Genomic DNA, 19,633 nt, shown 5'->3' with positions numbered 1-19,633 from the left:
ACTCAGAAAATGACATGCTGCCAATCAGGGATAAGATCCAAGAGAAGATGCTCAGGACAGCTAGGAAAGAACTGGGAGATTTCTGCAGGAGGGAGAGATGGGAGATTTTTGGAGGAGGGGTGTCATTTGAGGAATGAAAGGATCTCAGCCAGCAAGCTTAGTCACACTTAACTAAATCTCCAATCTTTTCACCTCAGAAGGAGACGTGGATAGCGTGCTAGTTTACATCCTTTTGCTGTCACTGGTCCAGACATAGACTGAGTGATTACACTCTGTGTCTGCTTATGCCAGGCGATAAGACGTGTCATGGTACACGATCACCACACCAATCCTTCAGCTGCCTCAAGGGGAAAGCTCACTTGCAAGCTAGCATGCTTACAGTAAGTCAAACGAGCGCAGGCAGCCATGAGAACGACAGTCAGCCTTCTTTGCTTCTGCCTTGGCCTACTTACTGACAAAGTGCCACAGGGAGAAGGGGCTACAGACAGGCTGCTCTAGCACCACAGTGCAGGCGGAGGTGGGAAGTGGTTGCTGCTGCTGCTGCTGCTGATGGGGGCACATATTCATCCGGCGAGTCAGAACACGCCGGAGTGGGGAGACGTTGGCGGAGGAGGATGTGTTGTACGCAGCGGCCCTGCGACCTGTAGTTGGCGAGCGGGAGAGGTCGCCAAGACTGTGGCAGCGCTCAGGCGCAGGGCTGACCTGAGCAAGGAAGGATCTGGGGAGGGTTGCAAAGGGGCTGGCATCTTCCACTGGCACCGAAAAGTTAAAGAGGAAAGTAGGAGGAAAGAGGAGGAAGGAAAGAGAGCCTCACTGGAATGTACACAGAGTGTAACCACAGAGACAGGCTCTCTACTCACAGCTCTGTGCTACTACGTTACTACGGAAACAAACCTCCACTTCACCATCCAGTCCAGACAGTTTTCCTAGCATGTATGTCCTGCTGCTATGAAAACAGTGGTGAGTGAATGGAGCATGAGCACTACAATCAGGTAGTAAGAAACCAGTAATTAAAAAACAGAGCATAAAACATATTGTTTACCTTGACCTTTGAGCTTCAAGTTGACTAATTAGTTTCAAAAACCATGTCACATGTCTTACAAGTGAACCAACTGGTATCAGTTGACAGTCTTAGTCCTATTACACTTGAGAATAATTGTCATTATGTTACTACTGCAACTCAAGAAACAAAGTACACTACTTTTTCTTTTTTTCATCTTGTAGGCATTTTTGTGACTTTGTCTGACAGATGGCAGTATAGAGGGGACAGAAAACAGGTGGAGACACATGAACTGTCATCCTGAAGCCAAGGATAATGTAGTTCATGGTTGTTGCCCTTATGCTGTTTTAATGGAATTTATTGGTTGTAAGCCAATTGTTGGCTGACAATGACAGTGAATCCCACACAGATGTCACATGACCTAGAAGCAGAACGACTATAAGGACACCATCTATGAAATGCACCACGGCTTTGGGCTTTCTGTTCTATGTGTCACATCGATATGTTTAACATTTTCAGTCATCTCTCTACTGTCCATTAATAAATAAAAAAATAAAATGTACAGGAAAATGTATTGCCTGCATTACATACATGATAAATAAGTTAATGTTCACTGCTGTTATTCAGAGCTGTTGTTTCTGTACTTTCATACAGCTGTCATGAAAACAAGAATGTGAAATACATCTGTACATGTGGACATCTTCTGTTCATCTGTACAGAAAGTACTTTAAGGAGAAAATTAAGCACACAGCAATTTATTGTACACTGTACAACCATATTAAATAATGATAATATTTAAAGGTGTTGTGTTTTAAAATCTTTTAAATTGAACAGGGTGGTCTTACCTCTGTAGATGGTGGGAAGGGGCAGTGAGGACAGACCCTGGCTTTGCATCTGCTGCTGCTGCTGGAGTCTCCTCTTGGCCTCCAGGACTGGGTTCTCAAACTGGGTTCTTCTATTTATATGGCTATTATTTAAAAAAAACATACACAAAAAAAAAAAACAGAACAGACTTCAGATGTCAGATGACAAGCCTGTTACACTTCACACAGCCCCCCTCTCTGCAACGACCAGATCTAAAAATTGTGGCACTAAAGCAGCTATTGCTCTGATGATTAATTAAATGGCCGGTCCTCAGATTATGTAAGAGAGCTGCAGAGCGGCTTTGCTGAGTAAAGGGAACAAACGCCTGACATGGAGCTTTCCTTCCTAAATTCTGCTTGTCATATAAGCAGCAGCATGTGAATCAGTGACTGGAAGGAAACCTGCACATGAAGCAGTGATTTCCTTTAACATCCCACGTTGTTCTTAATTTAGTTTGCAAGGGGGAACAGTCACCGAACACTAAAACTGCAATTTCCCAGTGTGAAATAATTAGTCATCATTAGACACTTCCTTCATTCTTTGAGACATCTTTGTGCACACAGACACACACCACCTTATCATTAATGAAGACTCTAGTATCATGGTGCTAATTATCAAAACAGTTTGACTATATTTTTTACATGCTTACATAATGTCAAACTCTGGTGACCTCTTTCATGCAACTAGCATCGAAATACGAACATTTCAAGAAAAGAGAGCATTTCATAAGGCAGTCTATGACTAGATGTCACTCTGGTGGTTTTCTTGAGGAAAGTCGAGCCAAATGACTCCCCCTGCTTGTCTAAAAATAGAGCTCCGTCCCTTCGTCCGAGAGTGAAGAGCATCTAGCCAAAAAAGTGACACCTCTGAACAGGGAGGGGACATGTAGTTCAATACAGAGGACAGTCAACTGCACTGACAAGCCACTGCTGTAGCTGACAGACACATATATACTAAAACAAGGGGAGAATGGTTCAACAAACACTGACTTCTGCTCATAAACTTGGTTCATTGTAAAGTGTTTGAGACAGATACATGTATGCACAGACAGATTAAAAACAGTAAGCCATCAGCGGGCTGGCAAAAGGGAGCAGCTACTTCCTGGCTGCAGCACCAGTCTGCTCCTAATAAATATGATTAATACAGCACCACTGGGCTACACTGAAAATCAAAAGCAAGCCATTACATATTAAAGATGTACCCGACTTACTCGACATAGTAGCTGCCATAAATGGGGTCATCGATTTTCTCCCAGCCGTACGGAAGCTCTGTAAAAAAACAACAGTAGCGGGACAACAATAATGAAGAGCTTGTTTATTCACTGAACTTGAAACCACATATTGATCTTGCATGAAAAGAATAACTTTACAGCATCATCTTTACGTCTGTAATTACCAGACTTTTTGATGGCACAATAACATGTTAACTGGAACTGAAGCATGGTTGTTTTCTTAGCAGGCCGTATGCTCAGGCTTGTATGAATATTCTGACATTTCATCTTTTATAAAAATTTGATTGCAACAAGACACAAGATTAAAAAAAAACCCTAACGATGTGTTTTCTCAGCAGCTCGTCATGTTGATTGATTTAAAGAGGCTACTTCCTCTTTAAAGCCATGCATCAAATGCACCCCTTTCTAAGAGAAAGTTGCAAAATAACATCAAATTTTGATAGATCTAGTGGCTGAAATTAAATCAGTGAAATATTTATGATCTGCATCTTATCCATACTGTAAATATTGTGTTTTGATGTGAGTACTTTGCATAGATTATTAGCTTTAACTAGAACAAGCACAAACCCTCGGGGTGATTAACCTTCGCTGTATGAAGTGGTGTATATTTTTACACTGGGGTTTTATAGTTAAGAGTTAAATATCAAATACAATCGCTGCCAAAAAGCACATGACAGTTAATTACTGAAAGACATAGACAGACAGATCAAACGGCACAACTGCTGTGAAAAGAACGTGAATGACTCATAATAAAAGGCTAGATATCAGTGCTCCAACATGGGAAGAATTGTTTCATTAAGGAAACACAAATGAACACGATCTGTATAGCTGTCACCATGATAACCTGCACTTTTTATTTATCTGACCTGATGAAAGTCTGAATTGGATCAAAACATCATCTTTGAAGACATAATGTGGCTCAGAGAGTGTGCAGCCGCTATTTGTTTCATGTATAGTCTAACTGCAACACTTTACTGATATACATTTAAAGAGGGATGTTTTCCACTGCTTGTGTGACATTGGGATTCCTTTTTACCCTCGGCCCACACCACAAGGTATTGTCATCAGTTTGTCATCCGTCTGCCCTTCTGCATGTCCATATGTGCAAAAACTTTGGCGTGCATCAGTAGTTCTCAACCGGGCTTATCATACTCAGTGATAAGGAAACCCTTGCATGGACTGAAGATCGAGGGATTTCAAGTGTGGGCATGTTATGTTCCTTTCTATCATCTACAAGTGAAGAAATACCAAAATTAAGATCTGTTTATCAGCTGTACTCTGAAGTATGCATGAAGTAACAAAAGAACAACATAATAAAATGAGGCAGCTGCATATTAAACAAAATAACTTCAGGGCGGAAACTATGCACAGTCAATTGATGCATGTGTTTTTCTGTTATATTAATTTTCTTCATCAATGTCATTCTTATATTAGATTAGAGGTTATTAGAGATGGGAATCCCAGAATAACTCAAACAATGATAAAATGACAAATATTACCCATGTTAATAATAGTATCACTGCTGTATGTTGATGCAGTGGATGACAGTCATGTATAACAGAAAAGAAAAACTACCACACATTACTGTATGTATTTAGTCACATTGCGGTGTCAGTTTTATAGAATTTGATAGCCAGGGTGAAATGATGCACTAAAAAGATATACTGCGCTAAATAATAAGTTACAAACACTTGCTCAGATAAAGTCAATAGATTTAGTGCTCCGCATAAGTTTCAGTAGTACTGTCAGAATGCAGAGTCAGAGATATTTCTGCTCTCTCAGCCTCTATGAAGCTTGCAAGGTGGAAGGTGCTGTTTTTGTTCGGACTGATCAAAGCTGATCTTTCTTTAAAACCTGACAGTCATCAGTCAAACCCGTCAGGACCTTTGAGCGAGCCGTCTCCTCTTTTCCTGTTTCCTCTGCCCACAGCTCCCGAACAGAGCACAGCACCTCCAGCATGTCTTCGAAGGAGTTCCCCATTTGCTTTTCAGATTATGAGAAATTAGCATTTAAGGAATATACCCAAATGGAAACTCCAGTGTTTTAGCATAATAGTGCGATCATTCAAAACTAAATTGGGAACAAAGTGTGTGAGGCTCCTGCTGAAATAATTTTGAAGCTAAATCCATTGCAGAGCTCTGGGACAGTGTGCTTCACGGCAGAATCAGACCAGCTTTGATTAGTGACAATGCAAAGTTAATCAGGATGAAAGCAGAGATAACAGAAGGGAAAATGCTTCTTAATCAGACAAAGAAGCAACCAGAGGGATTGGTAAAACACCTCAGGCTCCTGAGGATCCTGCAGCAACTGGGAGGGCATGACATCTGTGAGAAACAACACGCTACGATCATACATCAAATACGTATGGTATGTAAAACTATATGGTCAATGCATATGTGCCACACTGTATTAATGCGTGGCCTAGTTTGCAGATTCAATAGAACTCTGCATACTTTCATCTCTCTCAGTTCTCATACACTGAGGAGAAATATCAAAACAATACTGGTGCAGTGCTCATGCATGTGCCATATGCTTCTCTGAACCCCTGCCCCCATCCCCTCGAAACAAATTATTAAACTTTCAGTAGGATGCACTATTTTTTGCCTACACACTCACTAAATGCATGCTTAACACAAACACAAACACAAACACACACACACCATAGTGAGTGATACAACAGAGTGCTGTGAGCAGGTTGACAGCCCACGGGAATACCGCCTGTGAACACTGCAGCATTCCTTAGACCCATCTCCACTCATTAAATATGAAAGAGAGTGTTTCATGTTCTCACCTTTACTGGGCTTCACACACAGATGTGCACACACACATTGTTTTAGTAGTTTACACACACACACACACACACACACACACACACACACACACACACACACATACTTCTGTCATTTTGCATATGCACACCAGCAGACACACAAATACAGCAGATCAAAGAGTCGTCATGTATTTCAGCAGTCCTCTAATGAAAAGCTTTTCTAATAAAACGTCCACAGGAGGAGCTGCAGGAAGCCAGAAATGTCTGTACTTTCTGTTGCAGAAAGATGGGATTGTTCAAACTGTGCTACATGTGACATCTAAACTTAAAAAGGATTACTGTTTTTAGCACGTGTTGAGTATCATATTCGAAGCTTCATAAATTTCAATCAATTACAAATATATCACACCAATAATAACACTAGTGATACAGTATTTGGGGTATTAGACTATGGAAGAACCAAGTCTGGAACCAGCAGTGTATTAGCTTAGTCAACCAAGACTGAAGACAGGTGCAGACAAGAACAACATTTTTACATTGTATTATAACATTTAGTGAGTTTTTAATGAACTTGTATTTGGAAGAAAGAGCAAGGCTAGTTGCTTCAACTCTTCCAGGCTTTATGCTAAGCTAACAACATTATATACTATTATCTATGAGCTGACAAATAGGAGAAAACATCATGTGAAGCACCCAATAGACATTCCAAGCCACCACCAGTTGACATCAGTTGAATAAAATTATGCATTATTTACACTTAATGAATATTCAGAAATACACAACCAACCAACCAACCAACCAACGCTCACCTAGGTAAGTTAAGCTCCCTTTCTTATTCACCATTTTCAAGTGTTATGTATATTGTTGGGTCAATCATCTTGTTTCTCATTGTGTTAGCTGATAAAGTAATTGACAAATATTTACAGAAACTAATACATTAATTGCTTGGTTGACAGGAGTGTTGCTAAATCATGTTCTGTATGTTATTATCAGCAGAGTACGTTTAACACAACAAATTATTCAAATGTTTATCGACTAATGTGGTTTTTGTAGCCTCCGTAAAGTTCATGTAATGTCACAGTTGCCACACACACACACACACACACACACACACACACACACTAATGTACTGCTACTCCCATTGAGCGGGGAGCTGATAAATGTTGAACCTAGAGGATTGTTTCTTCACTTGTTCCCTTTGTCTGGCTCCACCGAGTGGCATCCATAACCCCTCTGTCAGCAGGCAACGATGGAGCGCTAACTCTCCTGGACAAGGAGACAGACACTGTGTGTGTGTATCTGCCACATAAAGCCTGCTCTGCTTATCGCAGCAATGCTTCATGTGCCCAGGAAGGAAATGTCAAACTGGTGTGAAATTTTCAGGTGGGAGCTCTTATGATGGAGCCCTGAAGAGAGTAGAATAATGTTTGTGACTTCTAGTCTTGCCACAATATCCATCCTGCAGTCACAGGTGGAAGGCCGCTTACCACCAGCAGGAGGCATCCTGGCATCTTCCCCGCTGCTCTACTCATCATCAGCACCACTCAATAATCTCTCTCTTTTCCCCTTTAACTCTTGTCTTTCCATCTCTGGCTCTTCTTGCACACTATCTATCTTCTTACACCTGTTGTTTCACAGAAAATGGGAGTTTTTCAAGTGAAGTTTCACGCTCCTTAGCTTGTGCTTTTTTTTTTTTTTTTTTTGGTCTGAGGAGTGGACTGGCAGACACCAACGGGGTTTATCCATATACCTTTCCACCTTTCCTATTCTTCATTTCAAATCAACTGAGCTGAATAGTTTTCAGTCCCTCGAGCCTTTGTGGTTACCAAAAAAAAATTGAAGTTCTCTCTTGTTGGATACAGTGGTCTTCATTTATTATGTCACGTTGCAGTGCACTGTGTAAAACTTCCCTGGACTGATTAATGAAAGTTTGTGCTGGTCAGACACACAATCCAATCCACACTGTTTTTCAAGAAACACTATTGATAGCACTGCCTAAAGAAATACTATTTGATTCATTTTCCAAACAAATAAGTGGAGTTTAACTGGTTCTGCAAATAGTGGGAGGATCAGACTCCTCCACTGTGTAACTCATGGTCTCTGAAGACAACTCTAGACCACATTCACTTATCTAAATGTGAGAGTTTCAACTACGGTGAAATGTGTACTTTCAATCATATTCACCTGTGCAATATGACATGTTAGTTTACTGATGCTAATAGTACAGCTCTTGTTTTTTTTTTATATATATGCATACATATATATATATATATATATATATATATATATATATATATATACATATATATTTCTAAATTGATGTAATAGGAATCCTCTTTTTTAATCTTTGTACATAGTGCTCCTTAGTTTCTTTCTTGGTTTCTTTGCACTGTATTGGGATTGCACTCAATTTTGCACAATTTTGCTGTACCTTGTGTATAAAGACAATAAAGATTCAGATTTTAGTCTGTGAAATGCCACAGGAGAAGTGTCACAGTAAGAGCTCTGTCCATTGTGCAGCATTTAATGACCTCTAGTGATGGGGTTTCAGACTGCTAAACAACAGGAAACCCTTCGACTCATTCAGTGTCCAACAGTGGCCACGAAAAACTTGGAACACCATCTATAAAACCACTGTTTGGTTTGTCCATTCTGTGCTAATTTATCTACCTCAGTGACCTGCACAATGCTTAACAAAGTTTAGACAAGACTGGATAATACTTCAGTGCACATTTTGTTCCAGTTTTTTCATTTTGACTTGTGGATGTAAGCACAGGTTAGAATGGTTCTAAGTGATTTGAGGTAACGCTCAGATTCCCAAACCTACAGTATTTGCTGAGAATGATCTTCCACTTGTTTTGACAGGGAGACTTCATTAGATGCTAAATCAAAAACTATACTGTACTATTATGGCAAGAAAATGAAATTATTATGGATGTGATATAATAGTTCTAACAAAAGAAATAACAGTAATATATATTTTATACAGTAGCAGCAACAAACTCGCTGTCCAGTCACCCAACTAAACATTAATAAACCCAGACCACCTGTGAATCCAATTCCCACCATGTTCAAAGTGATGAATAGTGGTGTTTGCAGAAAAAATAAAGCCATTTATTTTAATAATATCCAAGGTTTCAGGTTCCCTGTGAAGAAAAGCAGAAATTTTAGAGATCTGAACCTCAGCTAACCTCTTGATAGATCTACTGAGGAGCCCACACTGTGTAAAGTAAACTTAACTTACTGCTTGTTTATGATCTTTTCTGAATGATCTGTCTTGTTTCTTTTATCACTGTTATTTCTTTTCCCAGAAACCTGAATTGAAAATATACACAAATCTAAACTTTTCTGATTGTGACGCAAGACCCTAATCTGAGTACCTGACAGTCCTGAGGAACTACTTCAGTTTGTCCTCAACCAGCGCAGCCTATAATTTACAAACTCAGATCCTTTCCAATCAACAAGAGAAACACTTTTCCATTTTTTTTATTGATAATAACTATGCTGCCAGTCTCCAGGAAATTCACAATCAACAAAGTTGCAGATAATAAGAATGTTCTACTCTGGTTTTGTCACAAACAATATTTAAGAGCTTGTGCTGCACTGAAGAGGAGAGTCAAGTATAACAGGACAGTCTCAGAGGGAAAGGGACTCAAGGGATTAGAATATTTACAAAGTCTTGAGTTGGGTGGACACCAAAGAACTTGTCAAGTGATTTTATTGTCACAGATACTTTGCACTGATGGAATAAAGTCATGAGTTTTGTTAAGAGTTGAGGTGCACTTTAATCAAAGATGTCTTAAGCCAACCTTTTTGCCTGTTTGGGTGTTTGAATCAGATCAAGTCTGTTTTATTATAATTTTATCATTTATTTATTATTGTTTATTATCAAGTTTTTAGACCTGATTCTTACAGATAGTGGAGTTCAGTGGCATGCATATTTTACACAACTATAGGGATGAAGCAGCAGGCTCTCTGGAAAATACTCAGAGCAGAGATATAATAAAACAAGTGGTACCAGGCACAACAAACCCCACCCCTCGCACGTATTGTAGCTTATTTTGGCATCGATCCAGCTGATGTCATCATGTCTATGCATGTGATGTCAGCATATCAATTGCTTATATATATATATATATATATATATATATATATATATATATATATATATATATATATATATATATATATATATATGTATATATATATATATGTATATATATATATATGTATATACATATATATATATATATATATATACCATGTTTGAAGTAAATTGAAACAAAATTGATGTTTTTATAGACATTTAAAATTTTGCCCATTGTAAGTAAATAGGAAAAAAAACAAGATTTTAAAAATTCATAAATTCATTTCTTCTTTGACCTACTGTTCCGAAAATGTAATTAGATCTATTCTGGGTCACTGGCAATCTATAAACCAAATCTGGTATGAATTCAACTAATAGTTTTGCTGCTAGAGTGTAAACAAACAAACAATGAAACAAACAAACCAAACCAAAAACAATACCCCTTGTCTTGGGGTAATAATCCTGTTCGTGTGTGAGGGAGGTGGTGACTGATAATTATTATGAAGCTGTGTTTTACCCTTCTTCCTCTACCACTGCAGTAGTTTGGTCATCTCTTTTAAATACTTTGCTACATCTCAAATATATTTTACATTTCCTCTCTAGTTAAGAGCCAAGACCTCAAATGAATTTGTCACATTTTTTTTTTTTACTGAATTTTATTCACTCAAGCCTATAATGTGATGTTGTCTTATGATTTTTGATGTTATGTGGAGGACAAACTTAAACTCAAACAAACAAAACCATAGCTCAAATAATAAAGTGAAATCCAGCAATAAATGTGTTAGATCAGGGGTGTCAAACTCATTTTAGTTCGGGGGCCACATTCAGCCCGATTTGATCTCAAGTGGGCCGGACCAGTAAAATAATAACAGCCATCCATCTATCCAGCTATCCATCCATCCATTTTCTTCCGCTTATCCGGGGCCGGGTCGCGGGGGTAACAGTCTAAGCAGGGATGCCCAGACTTCCCTCTCCCCAGACACTTCTTCCAGCTCTTCCGGGGGGACCCCGAGGCGTTCCCAGGCCAGCCGAGAGACATAGTCTCTCCAACGTGTCCTGGGTCTTCCCCGAGGTCTCCTCCCGGTGGGACATGCCCGGAACACCTCCCCAGGGAGGCGTCCAGGAGGCATCTGAAACAGATGCCCGAGCCACCTCAGCTGGCCCCTCTCGACGCGGAGGAGTGCAATTTTAACAATATTATACCTGGTTTTATCAGTTTATCATTTACACATGTGCATTACAATTGCACAAAACATTTAGTAACAGGCAGAATATTGGTAAAACTGCATTTACTTTTCTTAAGACATTTCCATTTGTTCATATTTGTTCAGGTTAGTCACATTTTTTATAAAAGCATAGTTTGGTAATGCAAGCATTTTCATGTAATTTTACTTTTTTTACACCAAAAAACAAAGAGAAACTTTGGGGCTGTCATTATTTATAGGTTATTACCTCCGCCAAGGAGGTTATGTTTTTGCCAGGGTTTGTTTGTTTGTTTGTTTGTCTGTCTGTCTGTTTATCTGTCCGTTAGTGTGCAACATAACTCAAAAAGTTGTGGACAGATTTTGATGAAATTTTCAGGGTTTGTTGGAAATGGGATAAGGAAGAAATGATTAAATTTTGGTGGTGATTGGGGGTGGGGGGGCCCACGGGGGGGCCCATTTCCAACAAACCCTGAAAATTTCATCAAAATCTGTCCATAACTTTTTGAGTTATGTTGCACACTAATGGACAGACAGACAGACAGACAGACAGACAGACAGACAAACAAACAAACAAACAAACACTGGCAAAAACATAACCTCCTTGGCGTGGGGGGGGCCCACAGGGGGGGCCACTGATCAGCCTTGGAGGAGGTCTGCACTCTCTGAGTGCTTCTAGTTATGATAATATTTTACTGGTCTGACCCACTTGAAATCTAATTGGACTGTATGTGTCTGTTTGTGGAACTTGAATTAAAATGATTTTGACACCATTGAGTGTTAATATCTTAAGTGTACTTTTTGCAATTTTTCAAAAATACATCCCATGTGCCAGATTGGACCCTTTGGTGGGCCGGATTTGGCCCCTGGGCCACATGTTTGACACGTGTGTGTTAGATGATATGTTTTTGTGCATTGAATGTCACTGTGTATATGCCTAATTACCTCTGCCAAGGAGATTATGTTTTTGCCAGGGTTTGTTTGTCTGTCTGTCTGTTTGTCTGTCCGTTAGTGTGCAACATAACTCAAAAAGTTATGGACAGATTTTGATGAAATTTTCAGGGTTTGTTGGAAATGGGATAAGGAAGAAATGATTAAATTTTGGTGGTGATCGGGGGTGGGGGGGCCCACGGGGGGGGGCACTGATCAGCCTTGGTGGAGGTCTGCGCTCTCCAAGTGCTTCTAGTTATACTCTCTAAACTTGCCCAAATGCTCTCTTATTTGCTTATACTTTGCATTTCAAGTTGATGAATTTTAGCTCACTAGCTGACAAGTCATGAGCTATTGTGAAGGCGCTGTGTCCGGCGTGGTCTTCGGCGCCATCTTTGACATTGTTGTCATCTTTGTCATTGTCTTTGTTAGCAATTTTTTTCAAACATCTTCTCTGATGAAGCTCCTGGTCGAATTACTTTCACATTTTTTATATAGCTTCCTTGGGATAATGTCCACAAAGTGTGTTCACAGTTTTGAGAAGTTTTGCCTATTGAAGTTTTGGTTAGATGGATAAAGATATCAATATAGTTACTATTGAGCACCGAAGTCATACACAGACTTTCAATTGGCTTCATGACATTTGACCTTGAGTGACTTTAAATGGTCAAACTCAAGGTCATAAATGTTCAGATTTCAAAAATCTCCTTCAATGAAAATACTGGTCAGATTCATTTCAAATTTATGTTATTATGTTTATTTTGAATTTATGTAGCTTCCCTGGAACAATCTCCACAAACTTTGTTCAAACTTTTCAGAAATTTAGATGTTTGAATTTTTGACGATATTTTGAAGTATCGCTAATTTGCCTTTACTTAGTATAATGGGCCATATTTTAATAGCTTATAATATGGAAATGGATGGAGATTTCAATATATTTACTATTGAGCACTGATAGAAAGTCATACATAGACTTTCTTTTAATTTGTTGAGTTATCCTCCAGTGAATGTACCACCTACTTTCTTTCTCTCTCTCTCTTTCTCTCTCTCTCTTCCTTTATGCTCTCTCTTTAACCCCAGCTGGTCAAGGCAGATGACCATCCTCCAAGTCCAGGAGGAATCCTACTCCAGGTTTCTGCCTGTTAAATGGAAATTTTTCCACGCCACTGTCACCAAGTGTTCACTCCTGGAGGATTCTGTTGGACATCTGTGAATTGGCTTAAGAGTCTGGTTTAGACCAGCTCTAACTGTAAAGTATCATCAGATAACTTTTGTTATGATGTGGCACTATATAAATCAAATTTGATTGATTCAAATGGGATATTGATCTCCTGCATCAAGACCTAACATAGTGGCAGAACCTGACAACCTTGCAAATTCAAGTTGTTACTGATTCTTCACAGAACATACCAATGAGCTGCAAGGCCACTGGTCCTATTTTTACTGTTTGTGTTGTGTTTTTTTGGAAAAATATATCAATGAAGTGTAAAAAAATAAACTGAAATGTAATCTGTAGGTGTAGTCTTGACTCTGTAGGCCTGCAAATCTAGTTTGTGACTATAATTTCGTTGACTTATGATGCACAGTAAGTTATACAAGAACCCCTTGTACTAATGAGTTTGCTCTTAAATACCACATAGGAGCAATTTACAAGAACTTGACACATCGGTATTCCGGTTGCATTCAACTTGTGGGTCATTTATTTCAGTTTTTTCTGAAGTTAAAAATGTTGACTGAATCTGAAGTGGTGGTGTATATGAATATGAATATATTCCTGCCTGATGTCCTCTGTCGTTATATGAGATGGTGCTCTAGTCATTTGTTGTATTTATTCAGACTGACCGGTACACTTCACAACAACAAGCACGAGAACTTCAAAACTGAGTTATACTTCCACTGAAACTCTTGAAAACAGGCATAATTTCTTAAAAAAAAAAAAAAAACAACCAAAAACAAACAAACAAAAAAACAACTCATTTAATACAGGCTGTGGATGTGCTTTTGCCTTGAACACACAAATCATCGCCTGATGAAAGAAGCTGGAAATGGTTTTGACATGGAGATTCACTGTCATATTTTCTCCTTCCACATTGACAGACATTAGCTACGTGTTATATTTATCGATTCAAGTCTTTAAAGAGATGATTAACAAGCCATTATATCCGACTGTGACAGGAAACGTCCATGCTAGCATCGTGGATTTGACAACAAATCAATTAATTGCGGCACTTCCTGGCAACACCACTCTCCTCTTATTATGCTCCCTTTCAATGAGCCACTGTTTTTGCACCAGTTGTTTTCCTCCTGTTTAATGCACCTGCGTTACAAGGAGAAATCCGTGTCCTTACATCCCCTCATTCGCAGAGTCCCACCGGTCTCTCCTTCTCTGTGCAAATAGACAATAGTAAAGCAGCAGAATAAAAATAAGAAGAATTGAACATTCAAGGCTGCAAGCTTATCGAGACTCTGCAGGGACTGGGAGGAACTTTACTGAACTGTAACCCGGCTCTTTTACTTTCTCCTCTTTTGCCTCCAAAGTTCTGGCGTGTCTTACTAGCTCTGAAAATGAGCTGCATACATATGTTTACCACTTTTAATTCCCATCAGCACATTTACTCCATTTAGACCTCCCCTTTTTTCCTCTGGGGTCAGGAGAGCAGCTGACAAACTGCTATTTTCCGAAACCCCCTTTTTATTATTACTATTTTTTAAGTTAAATATGATAATTATGTAAAAGTGCCTGATGGCCTTCTGAATACTGTTGATAAGGTAACATTACGGATTCAGGTTAATTAGATTCAGCTAATTTTTAAAGCAATTTTAAGGCAAAACCTAAACCGATGATTTAAAATGTAAAAAAAATTAATATGAGACAGACATTTGACCACAACCATTTAAATGATTGTGTTTTGCCCTAACACATGCTTGATATCAAATTATTAGGTATTAAACTAAAAATGAGCTAATATGGAAACAAGCTAAGTATATTATTTTGAAGTGCACTTAAGAGGTTTTTAATAGCAAAAAAATGGCTTTTGCTGCACAGACAGAACAAACGGATATGATCCTTTGACAAAAAAATGTAAGTTAGTTACTCATCATATTTGTAATGCTATTGTTACCACTAAACAAAACTGACCACACTTCAATTAGTATTGTCACATTTTGGCATTTGTTTACATAAATATCTGAAAAGACTTAACTAGATATTACTGACTTGAGTTAGAAAATTAAGCTGTTTTCATTATTTTGTGTTTTACTTTTACAAAGAGCATATCAGCATCAGTAGGTCTTCAGCTCAGGTGAGAATAGATGATATCTAATCACTAAGACATTCTTCTAGCTTGCATAAATGGGCGACAGACAGACAGACAGACAGACAGACAGACCAGAGGAGGTCTGTCTTCCTCTGGCTCAAATATGCATAGGTGCACGTCAAATAAAGCTCCAACAGGGAGTGTTTCCCACTTTTACTTTAGATCTACTTTTCTGCTTTGGCTTCCTCACAGTTGGCATCTTTGAAGTAGCATTACTGCTTCCTTCTGGATTTAATCATTCACTACAGGCTAAATCTATGAGAGTCCTAGTTACTGGTTTCAGAGGGTTTGATGTCTCCTGCAGGCTTCGATTGACACATGTGATTGACAGCTCACTTGCCAGTTGGAGCTTAAGTTTATCAAACATATAAAACCCTAAACAGCATATTTATAATTATAATAACATGGTTGTGCAGTTTTACAATGTCAGTAAGCTAGCATTTAGCATTGGCTCACCCACCACCCCCTTGCACTGCCTCAACTCCACTCTTGACTTTAAAATGGCAGTTCAAAAAGCACTGTGAAGGCCCATGCCCAGTAATTCACTGTATAATATCCCAGTAGCTTCAGTACAGAGACACAGCTTTTATCAGTTGTGCTTTATTATAGGTGAGTGTTCCCACCTGTCTGAAGCACTTGGACTTATGCACTCCCATGCATTAAAATGACCTGCCACCATCTAAGTCTTCTATTACTCTGCCCGGACTCCTGCAGCTCCACACCCTGCTTTTGTCACTTTGGTTCTGCTCTTTACCTTTTTTCTTTTTAACAACACCTCATGACAACATACATTCACACATCCACAATTACACTACTGATGCAACTACTTATTCTACTGTCTGACACACTGCACATGTTAAGTATTATTTATGTTATTTCACTTCAGTTAATAAACAGATATTTCTTTGCTGGCAAGTGGTTCAGCATGTGTGTTTTCCATTTTGCCATGGCCTTGAGCTGGGTTGTACACAATACTGTCAGTGCTCTTGACCAAGGTACTGATGAAGACCTGGAGTTGGACTCTGAGAACCTTCAATGGCAGCTCACTGTTCCTAATGTGCTAATCACTAATGCTACTACTAGGTGCTATATTAGGATGGGTAAAATACAAGAACTGATTTTCTCAAAGGAGACAATAAAGTGAATTGACCATAAAATTTGAACTGTTTTAAGCAGTTTATAAACTATTAAGGATCTTGAAAGTGCTTAAAAATTAGCAATAAATACGTTTCTCATGTGATTATTACTTATACAGTCTGTTGTGACAATAAAGTCTATTCTATTCTATTCTATTCTATTCTATTCTGATACAAAGTTATGAAGCATCATATTTTGGCACTTATTACAGGGACCTCAATACTTCAATACTTCAGATTATATGTTCAAAATGCAAAAATACAAAATATCAGCTGATATAAAAACCATATGTTAATATATTGATGACCAAACCCCTCACATCATAGAACAGTATATTGATTTACTGCACTATTCTACTAGGTGTAAGTCAACTTAAAAAATGCTGCAGCTGATGTACACATGCTGACAGCTAATTTAGCATGCACACATCACACACACACCTGCCACACAAAGTCTTTGGACTCCTCCTTCCAATCTCCAAGCCTCAGGCATGCTCTGCTGGGGATGCTCAAAATACACCCATCAATCACTGTGCAGACAGCTACACCCGCCCCTCCCTGCGACTCTGCCTGCGGCTGTTGTAGGAGTCTCAAGGTGACGGAGGGCGCAGGGTCTCTACCTCTATGATAACTCACCTGTCTATACCTGTACACCCTCTGCATGGTGCGCAGTGTGTGTATTCAACTTCCTGCATCTTTCAAAATCCACCACATACATCTCTAAGTCCCACTGAGCCAGCTTAAAGGACAACAGGAAAGACGGCACTTCCTAGGCTAGAGAAGCTTTGCCCTGTACCGTAGAATCCATCTGGACATAAGTGATGAAGTACTGGAGAAAAACAAACACACACACACACACACACACACACACACACACATGCACACGCGCACATGCACATACACACGCACACAAGATGACTTTTTTAACTGCAGACATGAGGAAAAAAAAAGAAAGAAAAATCATGTGCTGTGCAATTTCCCCTGGAGAGGGGACTAGAAGGGGATGTTAGGCCAATGCTGGTCTGTGAGAGATGATAATAACTTTGTCTCTTTGCCTCTGAAGCTTCTCACATGACCGGAATGTAATTACAAGTCTTACAGTGCCTTGGCAATACATGTACACAAAGGCTGTCTGGTGTGATAGAAGAGAGAGAAAAAAATGACTCTAAATAGATTAAAATCCTTCAAACCTGAGCGTCATCACAGTTGTAATCCCTCTCTGTGTCTATGTTTATTCATACACTGTACATTCAGTGATAAATTTGCTTCTCCAGATACCCCTTGACGTCGTCTCATGAAACATGCTGAAACAGTGACACTTACAGTTTTGTCGGCTTTTAATTCACTTATCAGGGGGATTCTCCCTACCTTCGTTGGCATACCTGAGGTGAAAAACAAGCGGCTACACACTGAATAAGTAAAAGATCAAATGAGACAACAGCAGGCTAGCTCAGTTTCCCTTTTCTCAGCCAACAAATATTTGGCAGGACAGAAAAAAAAATTGCAAAAAAACAACCAACTTTGAGAGGGTGAGAGTGGGGGGAATTAAAGCAAACAGTGAGGTTCTGCAAAGAGCCTGTCCTAGTTCTTTTTCGACTACCAAAACAAAATGAAGAGACAGGAGGACAGCAGAGAGGAGGGAGATGGATGGGGAGGTAGAGAGATGAGGTGAGAAAGATGGAGGCAGAGAGAGAAATATAGAGTGAGTTATGTAACTACAAGGCGCCTGTGATGTCAACTGCTCTGTCTTCACTGGTGCAGACGCTCCTTTGAACACACAGCAATGAACGCGCTAAATCGAACACACATTTCCCTGCATATTTTGACAGAACTTGGTTGTATGTGTTGCAACTGGATTTAAACATAAGAGGGAACAAGTTGTCTTTACCAGCGGTGAAAACATTTACTCAAGTACGGTGCTGCACCCTAGCTTCATATTAAGGACGTATTGTCATTGAATGCGTCTTTATGTTTCTATTACCCTATGTTTTAGAGAAATGTAACTATTACTGCTAATCGAGGATGATATCTGTTTGAGGAAGGAATACTCTCTTACAGACTGACTCAGTTATGAAATAATATGAAAGAAAATCATATACCTATAACAAAAGTAATTCTACAAAACACACATTTGAAGTCAATTCGTAAGGACTAGCCAGTTCAGACCAATGCAGCAAAACAAAACAGTGAACTATTTAATAAAAAAAATCTATCTAGCATCTTGAAAATGAATGACGACAGTAATAATGAGTTATTTCCTACAGCTGTATTTCTGGTATTGAAGAAATAGTGAAAACATAAAAAACAGGGGGTTGTGAATTTCTCTGTCTATTCTCAGAGCAGTTCTGTTGTTTAGAGAAGATGGTGTTACCTCTAATAAGCAGAGAAAACACAAACAATTGAGACAGGATTTACTGGGGGAACAGCTTATGGCAACGGTGAAGCTACAGCCCATAAACTCTGAGAAAAACACACACACACCATGGTGCAACTTTCTAAATCCCGCTGCGGGTGATTTGATGATTTACAGGTGACAATGTAAGATGGTTTAAGTTGAACTGAGATGGTTCAGTCTACCTCCTGTAATTGTTACCTGCAACGCTCCAAAATGCTTGGTCACAAATCTTTGGTTTGAACTGGGTGTACACCATCAAATGTGACCAGCTGAAATATTTATATAAATATAAATTCATAATCACTCAAATTAAATAATGTGAAGTAAGTTAAAATTTGCAAAAATGGGTTTAAAGCCATATAGTTAAATAGATATTTAATAAGGGTATGTTTGTTTTCATGCTGTTTTAGTTTCCTGTTTAATGTGAGATAAGATGCAAGTCATTGCTGTCATCTGTGATTTACTTGTTTAGCCTTTATTTACTGATCTGTCCCTGATCTGTACAGTTTTCACACTGTTTTTCTTTTTCACCCCAGTATCAAGCTAACTGTGACATCATCAGTGGGCGTGTCATAACCCAGTTTTCAATCCAAGCAGGAAGTAGAGGAAGACAATGGAGAAATGCGGGGTAACATTCTCCCACTTTGGTTCTGCTTTTAAAACTGGTGTGAATGTGGGCTGGTTCACCAGAAAGCATCAAG

At 39.0% G+C, this 19,633-nt stretch overlaps 1 protein-coding gene across 1 annotated transcript in view; it reads right to left on the bottom strand.

The window, feature by feature from the left end:
* The window catches only part of LOC115429087 (membrane-associated guanylate kinase, WW and PDZ domain-containing protein 2-like), a 145,908-nt gene that overhangs the window by 112,376 nt on the left and 13,899 nt on the right, over window positions 1-19,633 (bottom strand). Inside the window, exons 4-6 of the mRNA XM_030148336.1 lie at window positions 3,075-3,132; window positions 1,846-1,967; window positions 453-752 (exon numbers count right to left, since the gene is read on the bottom strand). Of these exons, the coding sequence (XP_030004196.1) occupies window positions 453-752; window positions 1,846-1,967; window positions 3,075-3,132 (480 nt within the window). The remainder of the gene's footprint in view (window positions 1-452; window positions 753-1,845; window positions 1,968-3,074; window positions 3,133-19,633) is intronic.

The sequence above is a fragment of the Sphaeramia orbicularis genome, chromosome 12 (assembly GCF_902148855.1).
Source record: "Sphaeramia orbicularis chromosome 12, fSphaOr1.1, whole genome shotgun sequence".
Classification (NCBI taxonomy): domain Eukaryota; kingdom Metazoa; phylum Chordata; class Actinopteri; order Kurtiformes; family Apogonidae; genus Sphaeramia; species Sphaeramia orbicularis.
The sequence above is the reverse complement of the archived record's forward strand: the minus strand, read 5'-3'. Positions and strand labels throughout refer to the sequence as shown.